This window comes from Lissotriton helveticus, chromosome 1_1 (genome assembly GCF_964261635.1).
Source record: "Lissotriton helveticus chromosome 1_1, aLisHel1.1, whole genome shotgun sequence".
Taxonomy (NCBI): domain Eukaryota; kingdom Metazoa; phylum Chordata; class Amphibia; order Caudata; family Salamandridae; genus Lissotriton; species Lissotriton helveticus.
In genome coordinates, this window is record NC_136057.1 from 1,331,116,371 (window position 1) to 1,331,140,227 (window position 23,857).

At 44.6% G+C, this 23,857-nt stretch overlaps 1 protein-coding gene across 4 annotated transcripts in view; it reads left to right on the forward strand.

Annotated features, from left to right (window-relative positions):
• Positions 1-23,857, forward strand: part of LOC144823689 (von Willebrand factor A domain-containing protein 7-like) — a 542,335-nt gene that overhangs the window by 261,015 nt on the left and 257,463 nt on the right. For all 4 annotated transcript variants that reach the window (XM_078682451.1, XM_078682442.1, XM_078682435.1 and 1 more), the window contains exon 6: positions 177-363. In XM_078682451.1, the coding sequence (XP_078538577.1) occupies positions 177-363 (187 nt within the window). The remainder of the gene's footprint in view (positions 1-176; positions 364-23,857) is intronic.

Here is a 23,857-nt window from a genome sequence, read left to right on the forward strand (position 1 = left end):
TTTTGACGTACAATCGTGTTCAAGAATTTTAAATGTCAATTTTTTAAAATATATCTTTAACATTGGATGCTGATTATATTTTTATGGACAAGAGGTGTATTACTGAATTCTTGTAATGAAACTATGTGACAATAGCTATTGACTTCCTCCTTCCATTGATATATTTTTCCTCGTAGGAAAATGCAGCCATGGAGGCAGTACTGACTTTGGAAGTGATAACGAGCCTGTTGGTGGCATTAACAAGGATATGGAAACGTCCTCGCATGGCTATCTTCACTATGAAGCCGCTGAAGTGGCTGTCAAGGCAACTGCTGAAGTACTGGAGCTCATCAAAGACAAAGTTGGGGTCCAAAGAATGGCGAGGTAATATATGGGACAGACTGGTGTCCTAAAGTGGAATATAACTCGTGAATGGCATGATAGCCTGACTTTTCATCCTCATACTCATTGTACATTCATCTAATAATAGGTCATTGACTGTAGAAAAAGGCTTGCATAATAAAAATAAACATTGGCAAAGCCAATAAGACTAGATTGTTTTACTAATAAGCAAGGAACTGAAAATGGAGGCTAGACCTCTCAGCTTTGACTCAGAAAAATGTGATACTTGAATGCCCTCTGAGGGATAATTACAATAAAAGTGGCGAAGCGTGTCATAAAGCCTAGAAAGCCACTTTATTGTGCAGCTCTGCGTTTCCCCCCTTGAACTGGTGCTAACTTTAGCTGCCTAGCGCCAACGCAGGCACACTTGCAACATAGTGCAAGGGTGCCTGTGTTGAAGGGAAGATTGTTTATGTGCAGAAAGGTCCCCCTTCCTGCACATATACAATCTTCAAATGCCGTTTTGTAGCTTCTATGCTTGCTGCTTAATGCAGCACACATAAAAGTTGCAAACGGCATTTAAAAAAAAGATTTTTTATGTGCAGCAAGGAGGACTTTCTTGTACATAAACATTTGTTGGCCTTTTGCTGTTTTCATGTGTGCTGCACAATGCAGCACACATGGAAACAGCAAAAACAAACAGATATGAAACATTTATTTTCATTGCACCAGGGTAAGACCAGGTTTTCCCTGGTCTTAATTCTGGTGCTGCCTCCTATTTACGCCTCCCTTGTAAAAAGGGGGAGACATCAAAATCAATGGGGGTTGTGGTGGAACGCCCACAGCAACAATAATTGCCCTCCCCTTTCACGCTAAGCATACTGTGGAAGGTAGCCTTATTTTCAAGGCAGCGATAAGCCACGTTAAGTGGCTTAACGCTGCCTTGTAAATAAGGCCCCTATAGTAAGAGGAACATCGTAAAAAGTGGCATTCCAATGGCAATAGGGGCTTGTAAATATGCCCCTCTGTGTTTTAGAAAGCTGAAATCAGCACTATCATGATCTAGACTACAGTGCCTTGGCCCGTTACTACAGGACTCTCCAAGCAGACACAAGTCTTGCTGTAAGTGGCCTCAGTACATTAGGGCACTACCAGATATCCTTTGACGCACACATGTCTTGCTCTTGCACATTCCAGTACCTTAGGCCGTTGCAGGATGTCCTTCAAATCAGACATATGTCTATGATTGAAGCAGACTGCAGACTTGTGAGCAAGGCAAGTGTTCGGAGAAATGGGCCAAGTGCTTTAGAAAGTATTCCTCTACACCTTGGTATATATATATATCTATATATTACCTACTGGCTGTCGCCAGTAGGTATATATAGTTAGGACCTAGTTTCCATGGGAAATCCACAACATTCCATTGGGAATAACTTTGGCAGCGGTGGACGAATCTTCGCGAAATTCTCAAAGAAGATGGCCCGCTCCTTCCCTGAAAGTTTTGGGGGGATTCGTGAAGTGGTGGCTGAGAAAAAAGGGGGGTCCCAAAACGTGTTTTCCCCATGCAATTTTCCATAGGACGATTAGACACGGCTATAGCCCGAACGGCTGAACGGAATTCCAAGAAATTTGGCAAAAAGGTAGAGTCTGTTTCGGAGATCGCCCTTTTGTTTAAATGGTGTAAATCCCTCCAGTAGTTGTTGAGAAAATTGAGTTAGAAACAAATTATATATCTATAAGCGCGCATCGTGCACGCACCGTGCGTGCACCCATACGTGCGCGAGCCGAATTCTGATTTGCTTTCAACCGTGTGTCAACATTCCAATCGGTCGAAATCAGGAAGTGTTGGCCGCCATTTTTTGACCGAGGCAGAGGCTAAAAGAGGAAAGTGTGAAAAGGGGCCAGGGTAGAGACTCCCTGACCCCCTAGGCCTTCTCAGGGGGTCCCTAAAGGACCCTAAAGGGCAAAAAAATCATTTTTTTAAAAAAGAAATCGCGAGGTGCGAGCACGTAGTGAGCACCATACAGCCGCCATTTTGTGTCGTTTCAGAAGAAAGTGAAAATCGAAAGTGGAGAACGTGGTAAAGGAGGCAGTGAAGAGACTCCCTGACCCCCTAGGCCTTCTCAGGGGGTCCCTGAAGGACCCCAATGGGCAAAAAAAACCTTTTTTTTAAAAAAACAATTTGCAAGGTGCGCGCACGGTGCGCGCACGCCAGAATAAAAAACCAAAAAAATTACATTCAAATAACTAGTTTGTGTGTTTAGATGTTGGGTGGCTCTAAAATGAGCTGTTGTGTTCATTGAGTGTTTTTTGTACCTACAAGTACCTATGCAGAGTCTAAAGTTTAAAAGGAAGACTCTGTTCTCTTCATCTGTAAAATGTACACCATCTCTCCTATAGATGCTTTGCATGTTGTAACGCAAGTTGTTGTGGTATATAGAACCCATACCATAGTCTCTGAGGAACGCAGAAACACACTTATTCACATGTCTCCTTGCATTCTCAATCTGCGGACGATATTGGTTGGACCAGTTCCATTTTTGCCTTTGGCATATATTAGAATATACAAAGGCAGTTTGTGGAAAAAGTGACATCAATTGCCCAAAGGTGTCCTTTAAAAGCATTTCCAGACCTACCCAAGTCAAAGTGCACAGGTCATTGCCACCACAGTGCACAATTATGAGGTCAGGGTGTGGGAGATGCAAAAAGGATTTTACCAATGGCATCAGTTGGTGACATCTCAATCCTCTCTGGAAAATCCATATAATATCCACATTTGGTAAATCAAGGTTAAGAAAACATCTATTTGCTGCATACCTATCACTCCAGAAAATATAGCTATGTCCTACAATCCAGACTCTAAGCATCTTGAAGGCAGATCTGGTTGTACTCAGATGGTCTCTGGAAATGAAATGGCAGTTTGAAAACTTGGAGTTTGGAAAAGAATATTATTGAGATTCAATGCACTTGAAAAACAAGGAATGATTGGTGGTTTCTGATAATTTAGCATTGAAAACTAGGGTGCATACTACTGTTTTTTAAAAGGAATAATACTATTGGTTTAGAAAAAGTGATTGAAAAGAACATTGCACAGGATAAGCTGGAATATTGTGAAGTCAAACACACTTGATGCTTTGGTTTGCAACATTGAGAGATGAACTTTTCACCTTTTGAGTGCAGTTAGGTGTTCTATGGAGAGTTACCATGGTAACAGGCAGAGAGAGCAGTGGGGAAAGGTTGAACATTATGTGAGTTTGAAAGTGTTGAAATGTACAACCAATTAAAATGTTAGTTTGGTTTTGAATTCGTGTGGGAAGAAATTTCATTGGTTATGTAGAGAGATATGTGTTGAAAATGAGAGGGAATCAGGGCCATTTGTGGTTGCAGTGTCTGAGGTACATTTCAGAGATTCTGCTTAAGAAAATCTGGTGTGTGATTGATACTGTTCTAAATCTTCAAAAGCATTTTTAAAGGTGAGTTATTAATTTGTGAGGGGATATATGTTGTGCATTTTAAGTTAATAATAAAAATGAGTTGCAATGTGGATGTTACTCATTGTCTCGCTCTTTCACTCTCCCTCACTGTCTTCCTTTCTCTCCAACACTGTTCTTTTTCCTTCTTCAGTTTCTCTATAAATCCTTCTGTTTTCCTTACACCTTTTTCCTTTTTTTTAATATGGCATTTTTTCTCTCACTCTCCTTTTCTTACCCTCATATCATTTTCCTCACTGTCATTATTCCTTTCCTTCACTCCTGTTTTCTAACTCCATCTCTCCTACTGATTTACGTTTTTTGTTTCTTTTTTCAGTCTCATTTTCTCTCTCTTTCTGTTTCCCTTACGCTTGCTCTCTTTATACATCACTACTAGCAAGGTCCCCTCTTCCACCCCTTTCACTGTAGTAATCATTTGACTGAATTGCTAGGATTTCTGTTATGTGTCTAAGGTCACAGTGTGAGTCTCATGTTTGGATGTAATGCTGGGAAAAAAGTAATGCTGCAAATTGGAAATGTATTTTGAAAATGAGTCAGGTTTCTGCATTGTAATGTAGTCTCTTAATCGTTTTAGTATGGTAAATGTGTTTTGGTAAAATGTGTGGTTTTAAAGTTTTTGCCCAGGATCACACTGAGTGTCTGTGTAAATTAAAGAATTATATTTGCACCTTTTTGTATAATTTCCTCTGTCTCTCCTCACAGTGTACCTCTCTCTGCTTATACTGTGTTCTTTCTTCTGATATTGTGTCTCATTTTTGGATGTAATGCTGGCAAAAAAGTAATGCTGTAAATTGGAAATGTATTTTGAAAATGACTCAGGTTTCTGCACTGTATTGTAGTTCTGAAATAGATAGGCTCTGTTCTGTCTCTTAAACTTTTTCGTGTCTGTGTAAAATAAAGAATTATATTTGCACCTTTTTCTATAATCTCCCCTGTCTCTACTCACAGTCTGCCTCTCTCTGCTTATCTCATTTTCTGTCTGCACCAGCCCTCTTCCACTGCCTGCATCCTCTTAAGTGCATCTGCAGAGGGCTATTATGATATGGCTGCTGGTGTGTGTTACACAGCGCTTACATGTTAAATCTTTTCCTTCCCTGCCTGTAGTCTCGCACTCTCTGTGTGTAACGTTTTATCATTATCTTCACTATCTCTCCCTCTCTGTGCTCCAATTAGTCTCTGCATGTAACATTTCTCTTACTGTTTCCAGTAGTTCTTCTCTGTTGTACCATTTTATCCTCTGTGTGTACCATGTCTGTGTCTGCTTGCACTATCTGTGTTTCTGCTTGAACCATCTCACCCTTTCTCTGCACCACCTTTTCTCTGACTGCACCATCTCTTCCTCTGCCTGTAGCCCTGCATCATCTATCCTCTGATTGTACCAGTTTACTCTCTGCTTGCAGTATCTCATTTTCTGTCTGCACCAACCCTCTCCCACTGCCTGCACCCTTTCATGTGCATCTGCAAAGGCCTATTATGATATGGCTGCTGGTGTGTGTTAGACAGCGCTTACATGTTAAATCTTTTCCTTCTCTGCTGAAGTACCGAAAAAATAATCACAACCCAAATAGACCCATACTTACAAATAGCCCATATACCAATTACCAATAATCAGTCAGTTGGCAGTGTAGCAGGTCCAATCATTTATTACAACAAACAAACCCTGCCAGAGGAGCTCCTTGCGACCTAACCCCACGAGGTCCGCCAAGAAGACTGCCAGCACATTATCAGTAATTCACATATATACTGTTACATTTGCAAGCTGCTACCTAAGATGGAAAAATACAGGCTGGTGCAGGTTGGTGCAAAGGAAAGACCATATATGGAACACAAAACCCTCCTCAGTATAGCTCAGGTCGAGAGGGTGACTCCCTTCTGCTAACTCCGTGAGAGTCCGAACAGCGCTCCCCTGGAATGTGCTTGCCCAATCTACCCCCACCTATAACCTTGACAGGCCTAACGTGCAGAAACAGCAGGTTGCTACAGTTGTACTATTTCACAGGGCAATGGATCTCGAGCATGGACATTGGAAAGGCTTCATTAGTGCTGAGTGCTAAAAACCGGACTAGGCCACAAAAATGGCGCTTGTCGGCCAAGTTGTGATTTCGTATGAGATGGAATAAAATGCAACAAAGTGTACATGAGTCCCTAAGCAGCTAGGTGTGCAGGCATGTTAGTGTTAATAGCTTGATATCTAAATAATAGCTACATCACGCTAATTACTGACAATAACTACATGTTCTACTAGGCCCAGATCGAATTCTGGTTCCTCAAGCCCTCCTTTTAGCATGATACAGCTAACTCAGCTAACGTGGAGAAGTGTGGCTCACTGGTTAGAAGCGGCAGACCCTGAAGCAGAGGTCGGCCCAGGACCAGGGTTCAATTCCCAACGCGGCAGGGTCTTGGGTCAATGTCCGCGGACTCGATAATTCTCGCTTAGGTGCCTACGCTAACCATGGGTCCCACTCTGCAACTCTCGGCAATAGCTTGCTTAATCTCCACAACGGCCCCAGCAACGCCGGGGATGCCTGGCTTCACCTTGGGGTGCCCTCTCACAGGGAAAGCCAGGACGGGTTCCCCAGCGGTATACAGCGCCAGGACACCACGTAACGAGGTAACAGTGCGCTTTACAAGTATACATACATTACATACATTACATTACATTACTCATAGGAAGTACTAATTCTGGAAGACTTCTTCATCAATGGCCATCAACTCACGAATCTCCTGTTGGAGCATCTGAGTCTTAGTGGGGACAGAAGAGGGGGTGAACATGGTGGTTACTTTCGTGGCACAGTAAGAACAGCAAGCCGGTCCACACTGCATACAGAGGCAGCAGGTGAATATGATACCAGCTGCTCCAGCGACTATCATCAATAATTTCCAACCCCAAGTTGACAGGAGCCCCAAGAACAAACCAGAGACTGACCAAGACCCATTCTCAGTGTGCATTTCGGCCGCTATGCGATGTAATTTTTGGATAGCCAAATGGACCGTGGGGGCGGAGTCAGGAATTTAAACACAGCAGGAGCTGCCGATCAACCGGCATGCTCCTCCCCGATCAGCCAAGATAACGTCCAGAACCATCCGGTTCAGGAGCAAAACAAGTGTTGTGGCTTGAAGCTCTACGGTAATATTGGTCATGATATCAGTGGTTATGTTAATGACGTTTTCCACAATTCTGGACAAACGTCTTATTTCCCTACTATTAAATATCGGCCCCCAGAACAGGACCAATCCTTTGGTAAAGTCTGTAAACTGTTGCAAGGATGTGTCAGTCTGATCAACCTCGTCATGTCAAGCTGCCTTCGCTGTCTATTGGAAATTTGTCGTGGGCTGTGAAAAGCTGGTGTGGTTTATGATAATCTGATGTTGCTATGTACACAGGGGGGTACAAGAAAGACAGGTAACACTGTCCTGCCCAGTCTCGTGGCAACCAAGTATAAGCATTTTCCCCACAAACGAAATACACATTTGGTGGCGTCAACAATGGGGGGCTGCTGAAAATCTTCATTCTATAAGTATAATTGCAGATGCTATTCCCAACCTGTACGTGTCCCATACCCTGCACGCAAAAATCAGAGGAAGTATTCAGGATGGGTACTGGCATAATGCGTTCACTAGTGACATTTCTGGCAACAAAATGCTGGAAGTACTGAGAATGAATAAAATTTGCAAAATCATACAATTCATCCTGTAACCAAGTACTGTTCTCATTAGCGGTATACAAATTCATGCAAGCATCTGGGTCCAGTGATCACTCCCCTCCATTTCCAGCTGGGTCAAACCCCTGGTGTGTCTCAATGTATGCTAGGATCATATTATAGTCCTTCTTCTTGTATTGTTTAGGGTTTTATACATAATGGTTATACATAGCAGAGAACATTTGAAACCAGGCTTCACAGCTACCCAAATAGGATAATGGCAAAGAAAGAAATAAGTCATGTTTATGCATGACTGATGGCAGGAGCCCACAAACCCAGCAATCGGTTAGATTGGTCGTACTGTGAGTTTGGTGGAGCATCTCTACAAATACATTCTTAGCATAAGTCTGGCGGTGTCTTTCCTTATGCGGTGCTAAGGTGAGCAGGAAGTGCTCAGGCGGGGCAATGGTAGAGGGCATCATAGCTTGCATGGGGTACTTATACTCTAAATATATAAACACTCCCATAAAAATGGCTAATATAACAGCTATTACTAACACAAAAGGTATTTTCACACGCATGGTTCAAGTAGAAAACATTGGCTCATAAAACGGCAAATATCATGGTGCAACGGGACGTTCAAGTCCTCTCCCGCCCTTGGAGCCTGTCCTACGCCCTCTCAGTCCGCTCGGAACCTGGGTTTTATTTTCGATACCAAGGTCTCCTTTGACAAACAGGTCAGTAAGACGACCTCCACTTGCTGTGGTGTCCTTAGAACCTTGAGGAAATTAGTACACTATCTTTCCACCGATGCCCGCAAATTGGTTACGGTGGCCCTAATTTCCTCAGGGTTAGACTACTGCAACGCATTATACCTGGGAATCAATAAACTACAGGTACATCACCTACAAATAGTACAAAACGCAGCAGCTCGGTTTGTTGTTGACTCCCCCGAGGTTCGCATCAGGCACCTCAATCAGGAAGGATCTGCATTGGCTCCCCATCCAGGCCAGAATAGAGTTCAAGGTCCTGTGCCTCACCCACCGTGCTCTGCACGGTCTTGGATCGGAAGATATCAGACCCTTGGTGACCCTCTATGTCCCCGGCAGGGCACTTCGCTCAGCCAACAAATATCTTCTTTCTGTACCTAAAAGCAACAAAGTCAGATGGGGCGAGAGGGCCTTTTGCTCCCTTGCACCTAGGATCTGGAACACCCTTCCGGCTGAGATCAAGGGACTAACCTCCCACTCTCTCTTCAGAAAGGCTTTGAAGACCTGGCTTTTCAGGGAGGCTTACCTGTAACCTGCTCACTCCGCTCTCCTATCACACAGCTTCTCCACCCCGAGCGCCTTGACGCCTATGGGCAAAGTTGCGTTTTACAAGTTCTATCTCAACTCAACTCAAGTACAATGCGAACAAAAGGGTACATTCCTAACTAAAAGTTCAAAACTAACTCTGGCTCAGCAGTCCGTCCTGCCAGAGGGTTCTTCTCCCTGTGTCCGTCAGAGTCTCACAGGCAGACTCCTATCGTTCATCTCAAGAGAATCAAAGAAATTGTTTCCGAGGGGATTAGATGCACAACCCGGCTGTTTTTCAAGTGTAAGTCTTTCTTTCTGAACAGAGCATAATAACAAAAAGTTCCAGCTCTCAACTTGTTCAGTCCAGTGTCCCGCTCAGTACCTCAGACTTGTAATCTAGCAAACCCTATCTACTCAAGTCTTTCCTTACCTCCTAACAGTGTTGTCTGAGGCACTGTGATGTTTTCTTGGCCGTAGGTTGTATCGCACATGACCCGGAATTTCCTGATCCGGAAATAGTAAAGTAGGCACCTTTCTTTCATCGGAGCCTCCGCTCACAGGAGTATCAACAACTGGTTTAAGGGCACTTGTGGATTCAGCTGAGACCGGTTTGCCCGATCCCGTCACTCATTCTTGCCTTTGCTCTGTTTCGCAGGCGTCGGAAAAAGGGACAAATGCAGTGGCTCTCCCAGTTTCCTGGGTCAATATTTCACCAGATTGCAGCCGATCATAGGGAAGCGGAAGTGGGAGTTTCTTCAGATGGGAGACATGTATCCAGTGCTTCCTCCCATCCACCTTTACCGCCGTCCGCGTTGCGAGTAGTATTTGGTGTGGCTCGGACCACCTCGGGGCCAAGCTGGTGTCTCGCTCGTACTTCTTAACCAGTACCCACTGGCCAGGTTCCAATCGGTGTCCGGGGCCCTCTGGCGGAGGCTGCTGTACAGATGCTACCTGCTGATGAATAGAACGGAGATCTTTAGTCAAAGTATACAAGTAATCGATCAACATAGGGTATTCAACATCAGAAAAAGATCGTGGCCTAGGTACCCCCCATATGTTAGCTGGTCGCCCAAAGATAATCTCATAGGGAGAGAGACCAGAACGGGAATGAGGGGTAACTCTCAATGACATGAGAGCTAAGGGTAGGGTGTCAGGCCACTTCAAACCAGTACTTTCTTGGATCTTAGCCATCTTGAGTTTCAAAATCCCATTATATTTCTCCACCAACCCTGCTGACTGGGGGTGTCGGGCTGCATGGAACTTCTGTCGTATTTGTAAGCCATTGCAGATGTGTTTAACGAGGGCCACCTGGAAGTGCCCCCCATTGTCTGACCAAATCAAACGGGGCAAACCGAATCTAGGTATAAATTCTTTGATAAGGGCCTTTGCTGTAGCCAGGGCAGTGTTCTCTTTAATTGGGTAGGCCTCAACCCATTTACTAAAGGCACATACTACTACTAATTCAAATTTCAAATTTCAAATTTATTTTTTATTTGTTTGATTAATTAAAATCTTAGAAAGCAGCTAAAACTTTTACAAATATAAAATACTAAAACAGTCCATATATTCAAATAATTTTCGCCAGTCTAATATATAAAATTAATTCCTTTAAAATTATTTTTTAAATTAATTCGGTAGGTTCATCTTGACACAGCTCATAGTTTAATCAGACACTGGCTGGCAACTTTTTAGAGCCATTTGAAGGAATTTCACAAAAGCTGAATTAATTGGTAAGTCTTCTGGATTTAAGCTTGCCATTAAAGCCTGCCTACAAGTCCTTACACCACGTTCATTAAATAGTTTCTTAAGTATACTTTTTCTTTCCACATCCAGATTCGGGCAAAGGCACAATAAATGTAAGATGGCTTCTTGTCCTGATTTACATAGCCTACACAGATAGTTATCTTCTGACCTTTTCCACGGTGCCATATGGCATAATCCTGGAAAATTGCCAAACCTAGCATTCATAAAAATTTGTTTGTTCTTTTTCGACCAAGAAGTTTCCAGGTAGGTTTGAATCTTTTTTTTCTTAAAACCATTCACGATTGACCACGCATGCTGTCTTTTAACAAAGTTGTCCTTGTCCTTTATCAAGGAGAGATAATCAGTAAGTTTGTTCATAGTTTTTTTTAAACTCTCCTGTTGAACCGTGGTGTTCCAAATAGGTAATATACCAAACTCATCAATTGCTAGATTTAAATAGGTGCTGGCAGTTAGGTTCCTGTTATTTCTTATTTCTTGCCACAGTAGACGAGACATTTCATTGTCCTGATCGTTTTTAACTCTGTTCCACACTTTCAATGTGTGCCCTTTTCTTGCATAAGATTGGTAGTTTAGCCCGAATTCCAATCTCACTTGGGCTTGTGCGGCATTCTGTGGTAGAGAAAATAAAGTCCTATAGGTTTTACCAACCAAGGTGTTGATGATCTCTGCGTCTTTCCCGTTGAGCACCTCGCTGCCATATGTTAGAGTAGACAGTAATTTTGCTGCAATCGTTTTTAATAAAGGACGATAAGACAAATCACCAATGGATTTCCTGATTGATCTAAAGGCACCTACAAGGGAGTTCGCTTTCCTTGTAATATCATGTTTGTGAGTCAAGAACTTGCCATTATCGCTGAAAGTTACTCCCCAGTCTTTTTGAATTGTTTGAACTTGTTTTTTTTGTTTCCGAGGTTCTGCTTCCAAACTAATATGTCCATCTGGGAAGAGCTGAATGCCCTGTGTGGCACAAATTATGTCCCGGATGCACCTACCCCCCCATAGCGGGCAGAGACACTGATCAGATAATCTGTACACCCCTGGATGTACCTTCATCCCCCAAAACAATCCTCTCTCAAGTGAATTCCGATCAAATGTGCTGTAGCCCTTTTTTATCCCCCCCCCCCAACCCAACCTCAGTAGCGTCGGATAAGGCTGGGACTCGAACAAATGATTCTGCATCCCCCCTCCAATCGACCCTACTAGCCCAAATCGAGCGATTGCTAAACGCTGCTTTATCACCGCTGGTTGCAAAAATCAATGAGTTGGGGGACAGGTTGATCAGGATTGAAAAAATTATAACAAGGACCGATCCTCCAAATGAAAACACTATTACATCCATATGCCCTACTGTCACTAACATCCATGAAAAGCCGATGAACAATGCTCTCAGGAAAGTTCAAACTTCTGACTCCCCCATTACAACACGCATTCCAAGTGGACGCAATGCTACTATTAATTCCGGACATGCCCCTCACAGAGTTCCTAGGATTTCTCGAGAAAGAAGGCATCGAATTGATCTACCCCCCGAAGCTGCCCCATATGTCACCATTCTCTCTGGGGTCCCTGCACTCAGTTCAGGCAAACGTGAATTACAACAGGACCTGCTGAATAAAGCCATCTTCTGGCTCAAAAACAATAGACCGTTACCACCTGCCCTAGATGGCGGGATCCTGAGCGTCAGGAGGGTGGGGTGGCTAGATTTGCTGCCCAAGGATATTCCGGGGGACTTGATACTAATTAAATTTAAACACAGGAACATTGCCACTTATTTGCGATCTACCCAGCCCACAGTTGGAGACGGTCCCATCTGTATCTGGGACCTGTATGATTTTTACCCTGGCCCCCGAGCACCGAATCATAATACCCGGTGAAAAAGGGGACTCTGTGTATCTTGGGTTATTACTTTGAATTGTCGATTTGTTAACTTATTTTAGTTTGTTTTAAATAGTTAGTTTTCTTTTAATCTTGTAATGAACTGCTGAGTTATTTTTGCATGTATGTAGTTCATTCTGTTGCTTTCATGGTTTTAAATTTAAAAACCGAATAAAGCGTATATTTGAGATTTGATACTCCCCAGTACTTGTAGTCAGCTACTTGTTCCAGCTTTTTCCCTTGCAAGATCCATTTGTGTGCGTGTTTTAATCATACATTTTTCTGTAATTACCATCACTTTGGTCTTGGCATCGTTTATATGCATTCCATTTTCCTTGGAGTACTTAGTAATGCCATCAATTAGACGTTGCATCCCTACCTTTGTATGACTCAGGGATATGACATCGTCCGCATATAGTAAGCTGGATATCTGAGTTTGAGCTATCCTTGGCGGGTGGGCGTTAATGGCTTTTAGATCGGTGGTAAGATCAGCTAAGAATAAGTTAAAAAGTAGGGGAGCCAACACACAACCCTGTTTAAGCCCACTCGATGTTGGAATTATTTTGGTTAATGTTGATCCATTGCCCGTCCTAACCCTAACCCAAGTTTCAGAGTGCAAGAGCTTAATCATCTTTAACAGTTTTTCTGGTATTCCTTGTTTTGCAAGTTTGTCCCATAGGAGTTCACATACCACTACTAAAACATATTTAAGTTGTTGACGCGCTCCATGTGGATTTAATCCATCTGGAGTACTTCAAACTGTAAAGTTGGGGGTACAAAACTTCCACTCAAAACACTTTCTGCTTTCCCTGGGTTATGTTGCAAGCACACCATACAGTATTGGACCAAACGGACAGCTGTCCTTTGTATGTTAGGATTATTCCATACCGGGTCCATCAAGGCACAAATCCCTTTAGCTCCTACATGGGCTGGGCCATGGGCCATAGTTACAACGGCTTGTACCAGGGCATTGGGCAACAGCCATCTTTGCTTTTCTGTTAAATCAATCCAACAGTTATTTTCATCCAGTCTCCCTACTTCCTTCTCCCATCTTTCCAATTCAGCTGGGGTAGCTTCCTTCTGTAATTCTTTCACACTTTCTATGGTATTATCGAACAGATCGGACTCCTCCATCCATCTAGCAGAAGACGTTACAAACATATTGGACATCATGGACTGCGCTGTTTGCTTAGCAATCTGATCTGCAAAAGCGTTCCCCTCACCTACTTCGTCCACCACTGCCTTATGGGCACTACATTTCATTATGGCTAGCTTTTTAGGCAAGGTTAGGGCATCCAACAATCGTAACACCAGTGGGCCATTTTGTATTTTCTGACCATGAGAAGTGAGGAAACCTCGTTCCCTCCACAGCCGCCCAAAGCTATGGGCCACGCCGAAGGCGTATTGGCTGTCTGTGTAGATGTTGACCTCTAGTCCTTCACTTAATTCACAGGCTCGTAATAATGCCACTAGTTCAGCAGCTTGAGATGATCGATAGGGAACTTGAGATGTCTCAACTACTGTTTTCAGTGTGGTGATTGCATATGCAGCTGTTGTTGTGCCATCTGTTAACTTGAAACAAGACCCATCCACATACAATTCCCCTTGGGGGTCAGATAGAGGAATGTCTGGGAGGTCAATTCTACCCTTCGTTTCTTCTTCAGTCCGAAATAGGCAATCATGTACATCATTTACATTTTCATTCGAAGGGAGCGGTAGCAATGTGGCAGGATTTAATGTGGCACATCGCGTAATCGTAATGTGTGGAGCAAATAGTGTCAATTCATAACCAGTGAGGCGCGCGCTTGTAAGATGCTGGGTCTTAGTTCTATTTAGGAATACATCCACAGCATGTGGCACCATCACCGTTAAACTAGAATTTAGAACGAGTCCTTCGGATTGTCGGATGGCCACCGCTACAGCTGCTGTGGCCCTCAGAAAGCTAGGAAGTGCTCTGGCCACGTTATCCAAGGTGGCCGACATATAAGCGCAAGGTCTTTGCTTACCACCAAATTCCTGAGTTAACACTGAAAGCGAGCAACCGTCGACCTCATGCACGTAGAGTACAAAAGGTTTACGATAGTCAGGAGTACCCAAGACAGGTGCAGAACAAAGGGCAGATTTCAAAGAGTCAAAGGAGTGCTGACATTCATCGGTCCAAGGGAGAGGCTCATGCACATCTTTAGTGGTTAAATGCAACAAAGGTTTAGCAAGAAGAGAAAAATGAGGTATCCATTGGCGACAGTAAGAGGTGATGCCAAGAAAAGCACGAACTTCACACTGAGTGCAAGGGACAGACATGTTAGAGATTGTAGTAATACGTTCAGGAGTCAAACGCCTACCCTCCTTCGATAGTAGATGACCTAGGTAGGTCACCTCCTGTCGACAGTACTGAAACTTGGACAGGGATACCTTATTACCTTTCGCTGCTAAATGGTGTAACAATTTAACCGTGGCGTCCTTACAGCCGTCCTCAGTGTCGGATGCAATCAACAAGTCGTCCACGTACTGTAAGAGCACATTACCTTCCGGCAAGACTAGATCATCCAACAGAGCCTTAAGGGCTTGACTATAGATGCTTGGACTTTCAGTATAGCCTTGAGGAGCACGACAGAATCTAAAGCTTCGGCCAGATAACGAGAATCCGTAGATCTGCCTGCTTTCAGGATGAATAGGGATACTGAAGAAGGCATTCTTCAGATTGGTGACCGAAAAATATTGGGCAGTGGGCGGGATCATAGTAAGTATAGTGGTGATGTCAGTCATTGCCGGGTACTGTGGTACTACTATCTTATTAACCTCCCGCAAATCGATCACAAAGCGATATGCATCTCTTTTCCCCTGGGATCCTGAGTCAGGTGATTTCTTTAAAATCGGGAGAATCGGACTGTTACAAACATTTGCAGCTGTTTCCTCAACCACCCCTTAATCAGTTAAGTCCTGAATGATCGAGAGCAAGGCTCGCTCGCCCGTCGGCGAAATCTTGTACTGGGGTATACGGGGTAATTTCGCACCCTTAGTTAACGTAATATGGATGGGTGGGATGTCTAACTTTCCGACATCCGCATCCCCTGTCACCCAGAACGTGGCAGGGACTGTGTCAAATTCAGACGGGAGAGGCTCATTTTTAGCAAAACATTGTTTCACGCTGTCAGCATAGGGCTGTATAGTCAAATAAACACCATCCGGGGAGCAATACATTTTTGCACTCAAGTTTTTTCAACATATCCAAACCCAATAAATTCTCAACACAATGTGAAGTCAACAGGAATGGTGTATCAATAGTGGCTGGACCGATCGTGAAGGGGAGAGGTTTAGAGATGGGGCTCACCACTGGGACTCCCGAAAATCCCACAGATACGTTATTTTGCCCGGACAGAGCCGCCCCTGGAACCAATGATCGAGCAACTGAACTGTTCATTGCTCCTGTGTCAATTAAAAAATTCTCAGAAGTCCCCATTAACTCCCCCTTCACATAGGGTCCTTGCTAATTGACTGGGATCAACACCTGGCCCCTACTCTGTCCCTGGCTGTCCTATGGATGATCGTATCTGTCCTGTTCACAAAATGCATAATCCTCATTATAGTATTGTCTGCTATGGGGGTTGTCAAAATGGTTCCGTTCAGACTTGCCTTGAACCGCCTCTTCCCTATGCATATCACTCCGGTTCGGGCCACTCCGTCCACGGCCTCGTCCCTGAACCGCTCCATTCTGGACAAGTAGTAACGGACACTGAGCTTTCCAGTGTCCTTCCTGTGTACAGTAAGCACACTGATTTAACCCTAATGGCTGGCTCGCGCCTGCGCTTGTGCCTCTGCCAGTGCCTCGGCCTGTCCCCTCCCCTCTGGGTACGGGCCCTCGGACTCCTCTCTCTCCTCCCTGTCCTCGAATGACTTGCTGCAACAATACTCGAGTCTTAAGATCCTTGGCCTTCTTCTCTACTTTATCCTTGCTCTCATTCTCCCTATGCTATTTATTTATTTATTTATTTACTTTTAAAGTTTTATATAGCGCTGGCTAGACCCGGAGGTATCAGAGCGCTTTACATGAGCATCAGATCATAGTTACAGGTTACATCATCACAAAGGCTACAGAGTTCTTAGAGCATGGCAACATAGTTACATGTAAGGTCGTGATAAACAATAAGCACAAATACGTAAGGGGAAAAGCAGGCAAGGTGAGAGATTCAGGGGAGGGGGGGTTGGAGCACGGGAAGTAGACAGATAATGAGGGCGGGAAAGGGGAGGGGCGGGAGAGAGACACAGCATGGGAAGAGGAGGGGAAGGGTGATGGGGACACAAACCGGTAAGCTGTGATCCCAGGGCAGACAAGGGGAGAGATTCAAGGGAGAGAGGATAGGAGCTAGGGAAGAGACAATAAGGAGAGACGAAAAGAAGTCTGCCTAAAGACCGACTGGGTAGGTGACGACCAAGGAGGGAATCCACGGCCCATCTCCCCTATAGCTAAACCAAGTAGCTCCATCGGGCATCAGACAAAATACTTCAGTCTCAATACATTGAGACATTGAGAGAGGAGGGAAGGAGAGACATAAATAGAGGGAGGATGCGGTAGGAGATGGCAGGAGAGACGAAAGGAAGTGTAACTATGTGGTTCAACAATAAACCAGAAAAGATCAACAAGTAAACACGTTATCAAACAATCAGCAATACAATTAGGGGAAGAGCGAAAGGAAAGAGAAAGTAGTGGGGGGTAGAGGAGGAGGGAAAGTGAGGATAAGGGAAGAGACAACCGTAGAGACGAGAGGAAGTCTGTCTAAAGACCGACTGAGTAGGTGACGACCAAGGAGGGAATCCACGGCCCATCTCCCCTAGAGCTAAAACAGGTAGCTCCATCGGGCATCAGACAAAATAGTTCGGTCTCAATACATTGAGAGAGGAGGGAAGGAGAGACATAAATAGAGGGAGGATGTAGGAGGAGACGACAGGAGAGACGAAAGGAAGTGCAACAATGTAGTTAGACAATATACCAGAAAAAGAACAACAAGTAAACATTAAGTAGAACAGTCAGCAATACATTAGGGGAGGAGAGAAAGGAGAGATAAAGTAGTGGGGGTAGGGGAGGAGAGAGAGTGAGGATAAGGGAAGAGACAACCGTAGAGACAAAAGGAAGTCTGTCTAAAAACCGACTGGGTAGGTGACGACCAAGGAGGGAATCCACGGCCCATCCCCCCTACAGCTAAAACCAGGTAGCTCCATCGGGCATCATACAAAATAGTTCAGTCTCAGGTGGCGAGGGAAGAGGTTCACAGAAAAATAGGGTGGGGACAAAGGGCAGGCGCATGCGAGGGCAGAGGACAAGCTGGAAAGAGTAGGAGCGGTGGGGGGGAGGGTTGGGGGAAGTGGGAGCGGGAAGGTAAGGTCAGGAGAGACGCAGGTGCGTTAGTCCAAAGTCCGGCTGGGTAGGTGATAGTCAAAGGAGGGAGCCCAAAGTCAATCTCCCCCATAGCTAACGAGGTAGCTCCATCGGGCATCATACAAAAGTATGCAGGTGGCCCCTCAATTTGTATGCCCCAAGTCCTGCAGTAGAGCTCCAGTCAGCACTCATACACCACTCGCGGTCAGTACAATACCAGGGTATCAATATTGCATTGGGGGAAGGGCGCAAGTCACGCAGTACAGCGCGCCATTGCAGCGCGCCATTGCAGCCTGCACATCACTCCACCTCCATGCTCTTACAATGATGCCAGTGTCCCATCAAGAACTCCTCTTCCAGTTGGCAGCTTGCAGGTGCAATCCACACAGTCTCACAGCATCTCAGCCTCCCTGACCAAACAGTGGAGGTCCAGGCAAATACAAAAGGCTGGCATAGAGGGGTACGTTAATTATTGTTGCGGCCACAAGGTGGAGCTCCAAGCGTAGTCAGTCTTAGTAGGGAGAGTATGGAGGCAGCAGGATGTTGTAATAAAGGGCTGCTCCGTGGAGTAAGTTAACTTGTATATTTATTCAAGCAGGTACAGAGAAGGTATTTATCCCAACAGGTCTATCAGTTGTCTGTTATGTGATGCACAAGATGCAGTAGAAGAAACACCTATAACATCACTATTATTTGAAGCAGAGTTCATTTATATCAGATGTCAATTGCCTCAAGCGGTGGGCTTAGAAGCAGTCAGTCCCAGCACACAAAACGCGGCCGCCATATTAGAGTCAGGCAGAGGCGAAGGGGGAGAAGTCCTGCCGAGTAGGATCAGGTCTTCACTGCCCCACGACACTGCTCCATCAGCGTCCGATCTTGTGCTCAGGCCTTCGGATCGGAGCTTACCCCTCGCAGAACAGCGATGGCACCGCCAATTATCGGGCGGCAGGACAGACCTATATTTCGCATCGCCCGCCAGCCGCCGCCGCCGCCATCTTACATCGGGCACAGCTCCGGTGCTCGTCAAAGTTTCTTACATATACTGCGGGTCTGTGCATATAATCCAGCATGCCCGCCACAGTTCAACAATATGCCTCCTCTCAGATCCGCCAGATCGCTCACCATTGAAGAGTCCTCGGTGCAGGCAGCAGAAGACGACAGGCATTTCCTCACTGTGAGGCAGGAATGATAATCGCCATTTTGTTCCGAACGCTCATCCCGTTTCTCGCCAGCTTCAAATATAGTTTTACCGCCGACATAAGGCAGTCAGCTGATATCTAGGCATCCAAACATTACACCCTATCTCTGCTTTTTTTCCAGCCTCACTAATAGCTGTCCGTCCACACTAGGATAAAAGTCCAGATTCTGTGTGTCTTGCTAATGCACCACTTTATTCTCCATGAGAGGTTTTCTCCTTCCTCCTCCAGTTCATCTCTGATATATTTTTTTATGAATATTGGGCCATGCTCAGTATCACAGAGGGAGTGGAGGTAGACCAGGTGCTCTCGGCGTCCTGTAATCGTGCAGAAATTTCGGGTGCCAAATTGGTTACAAACCTATTCACAAACAACCGGACCCCACCTTCCGTCGATAGATCCTGTCCACTAAAATCAATGAAAACTCCCTCAAACCGAGTGAAGAAGTCGGAAACACTCTCTTCTTTCTTCGGTCTACAGGCTGTCAATTTATCCCAGTCAACCTTTTGAGGGGGGATCAGTGTATGCATATAAGCTATAATTTTCGCTGGCAAGGTGATGACCTCGTTCCTAGGCTTATCACCGAGTTTACGGTCTCGGTCCCAGTCTTTCAACTCAATCCAGGTCCCCCCTAGCTCGGCAGCATGATCGGTGTCATGCACCTGCCGCCATATGTCGACCGGTACCAATAATCCAAAAAATAATTTGATATCTGCTAACGTCATTAAAGCCGAGGCTGCAGCTTCGGTCAGCTCTTTGTAGTAGGCGGTGGGATTCTTGCGGGGTTCAGGCAATTGTGATTTTAGGGCAAGAACCTCACTCCTTTTCCACAGAGTGTACACCCATTGTTCCTGAAAACGGGCGTCCACCCTAGCTCTTATGACTTGGTCAGCATTATCACGTATTTCAGGGATTTCGGGATGATAAACAGGGTGCACTTCTCTCATGGGATGCTGGGAAGTCCAATTGGGACTTTTTATAAACATTCTGCCGCGATATTTCACTAATGTGTCGACATTCTTGTACACATCCTCTGGGTCCATGTTAAATTTATGGGTCCAATCTCGGATGTTGTACAGTATTTGGGGTGCCATCCCAACCCGGAAGCATAGTTCCCAGGCCTCGATTAGACATTTGGTATAGCGCATGTTGCTGGATAACTGGTTAGAGATCTTTTATGGTACTCCACAAATCAGCTACCGTGTATATATTGTTCCGCATCCACTTGGCTGCCTGATACGCTACCGCTTCTTTCTCACCATATTCCACGGATGCCCTGGTAAATAACCGTCTAGCTTTCATACCACCATGTTCCTCTAACGGTGTTTGCTCCCTATCTCCTGGTGTCGTACTGGCTGATTGAGAGGTATAAATGGGTCTCGGGCTGCTAAAACCACTCGAGAAGCCGCCGCGGGCGGCTGTATGCCCGGGAGAAGGGTAGCCATGTCTCTCGATGAGGTAGCAGTGGCACCGTTAGTACCTAGGGAGATGAGAGACACCTCTGCTTCTGGGGCGGAGGCCGGGGGAGCTGTGGCCGGTTAAAAAGGCAGAGCGGAATATACGCGTTGAGGCGCATACTGGGGTGGGGGCCGTGCGTTCAACAAATCCTCTATCTCGTCTTCCGCTTCATTTCGAGTCACATAACTTCCATCTACTTGTAATCTAAACTGTCGGTCTGCATACTCGATATTCTGTTCGGTCTTATTTTTATCATGAGCAATGGCTTTCTGAGTTACAGTCTGCCCTTGCTGTATCTTCATTAATTTCTTGGACCGTATGCGTCTCCGTTTTGCCTCTTTCTGCCATTTGTTCAAAGTATCAAACATCGATTGCCTGCTCCGCTTAGCGAACAGACGTTCCTGCAGATACTGGATCTTTTTCTCATCAAAAGATCCCGTCTTTGGCCACTGGAGTTCTACATTGTCTTTTGTGTACTTATTCCATAACGTATTAAATAAGAGGGGTCCAATACCATGCTTACAGTACATATCATGGCTAGGGGTTCCCTCCGGAGGGGCTGGTTGGCTTTCATCCAACCTTGTACCTCCTCGGCCAGTACAGCCAAAGCATAGCTTACTGAAGCATGGCATTGCTCTTTTCCTAGACCGGTAGATGAAAAAGAAAGGTATTATTTACAAAACTCTCATACACATGGCCATGTTCTGTACTCAAATCCACTCTCACAATTTTGCACAAATAAAAGGACTACAGTTTCACATTGACATAAAACAACACAACAAACGTGATTTTCAAACAAAAGGTGGAGCCCGTCGACTCCCACCTATGGAGAACTCTTTCCAAATCTCAAGAAAACCCAAAGAAATCAAACAGCCTTGTCCTTAGACTGCCCAGTGATAGCCACACTGGTTCCTCAAAACCACAGACCGCTCTACGGACAATCCGACAGCATTCATGGTTCACCTCCCGAACTATTCCGGATAAGCCCGCTTTTTCAAACGCCGCTCCAGATCTGTCCGAGTGCTACCCAATCTCAGCCGCTGGCGTTTCCGAGAGCAGTCCGACCAGGTATAAACTTTTTCCCAAGGCGTCCGGTCTTAATCTCTAGATATTTCCAAAATCCAAAACAGGAGCGTCTGCCCGTGCAGTCTCTATACTGCCCCGTCAGACCCCCTTCTCGAGTTCTCCGTGACAAAAAGTCACCAAATTCCAAATACCAAATTCAAATCCAAGGGATGTCCGACTTGAAACAAGACGAATCACTCACCTGGTGCACTCAAGTCCGATTGGGCGTTCTCCACTGCCAATTCCTGTGGACCAACGTGGTCCGTTCTCGGGTTACACCCGAAGGACTCCGGCGTGGGGTCACTAGCAGCTGGGCTCTCTCAATCGGGAGAGCGGAGCGGACGCCAATTCTTCGGTTGATCCTTCCCCCGATCAAGATCACCCTTTTCAATGTCCCGTCGTGTCTGATTACAGAGGGACGACCCCAACACGGAGTCCCGGCGGAGTCGCCAACTGAAGTACCGAAAAAATAATCACAACCCAAATAGAGCCATACTTACAAATAGCCCATATACCAATTACCAATAATCAGTCAGTTGGCAGTGTAGAAGGTCCAATCGTTTATTACAACAAACAAACTCTGCCAGAGGAGCTCCTTGCGACCTAACCCAACGAGGTCCGCCAAGAAGACTGCCAGCACATTATCAGTAATTCACATATATACTGTTACATTTGCAAGCTGCTACCTAAGATGGAAAAATACAGGCTGGTACAGGTTGGTGCAAAGGAAAGACCATATATGGAACACAAAACCCTCCTCAGTACAGCTCAGCTCATTATAGCAAGGTCGAGAGGATGACTCCCTTCTGCTAACTCCGAGAGAGTCCGAACAGCGCTCCCCTGGAATGTGCTTGCCCAATCTACCCCCACCTATAACCTTGATAGGCCTAACGTGCAGAAACAGCAGGTTGCTACAGTTGTACTATTTCACAGGGGAATGGATCTCGAGCATGGACATTGGAAAGGCTTTGTTAGTGCTGAGTGCTAAAAACCGGACTAGGCCACAAAAATGGCGCTTGTCGGGTCAAGCTGTGATTTCGTATGAGATGGAATAAAATGCAACAAAGTGTACATGAGTCCCTAAGCAGCTAGGTGTGCAGGCATGTTAGTGTTAATAGCTTAATATCTAAATAATAGCTACATCACGCTAATTACTAACAATAACTACATGTTCTACTAGGCCCAGATCGAATTCTGGTTCCTCACTGCCTGTAGTCTCGCACCCTCTGTGTGTACCATTTTGTCTCTGTTTGTACTTTGTCTCCCTCTGTGTGCTAAATCACCTAAATCATGAACTGAGTCATGGTTTAGGTGATGTAGTTGTAGCAAGTCCTACACAGTATGTGTTTCAGGCCTCTTAATTTTCAAATTGTGTTTATGCTGTGCAAGTTAGATGCTGGGTGTGCTTTTGAAATGCTAAAGCAACTGTGTCTGTAGCATGTAGTAATCATTTCAGTGAATTTGATTTGTACATTCTCAGTCCCACCTTAACTCATTACACTGGTTTAAGTTCACTTCATTGTCCTACACCCTGAAACTCCATTCCTAGAAAAATATTCAAAACTCTTGCAACACAACTGCAGTGTTGTAAAGCCTGAAAGAATATTTCCAGCAAGACTCCCTTTGATTGTAGTAATCATTTTACTGAATTGGAAGGGATAGTGTTATGTGTGTAAGATCACAGTGTGAGTCTGTTTTCATTTAAGAGGAAGGTGGCAGAATAATTTGCGTAGTTAGTGTGTTTAAAAATCTGGGAATATATGTACTTATAAAATTGATAAAGGTAGTTTTGTATTATCTATTAGAGAAAATTATATAATTAAGTGTTTATATTTTTTGCAAGGTGCAACAACATTATCATATTGGTGCAATGGAAGAGCATCAGGAGAACTTTGCTTTAAATTTTGACATGTCAGACGAACTAATAGAGGACCTAATAGATGGACCTTTTGCAGAGGAATTCTAATAAAGAAAATGCAGATTTCTTTGATGAGACTTTGGACAGTGAATTACTGGAAGCGGTGGAAGATTTTGAATTTGAAGGTCAAAATTTTGAATTTGAGGAAAATCAAAATGAAATACCGGACAAAGGGATGTTGGAGGTTTTATTGGAATACGAAATGTTTGATAAATACATTTAAAATGTATAATTAAAAATTATTCAAGTGAGTCTTTTTGTAGTATTGTAATAATTTGGTTGGTTGATGTGTTTAAAAAATATGGGAATATATGTTCTGATGAAGTGTGTTAGGGTTTAGGGTATGTAGTACTAGAAACTGCAATGCAGTATGTCTGTCAGGCCTCTTAATTTGGGAATAGTCTCCATGCTGTGTACTGAAGATACTGGCTGTGCTGTAGAAATGCCAAAGCAAGTCTC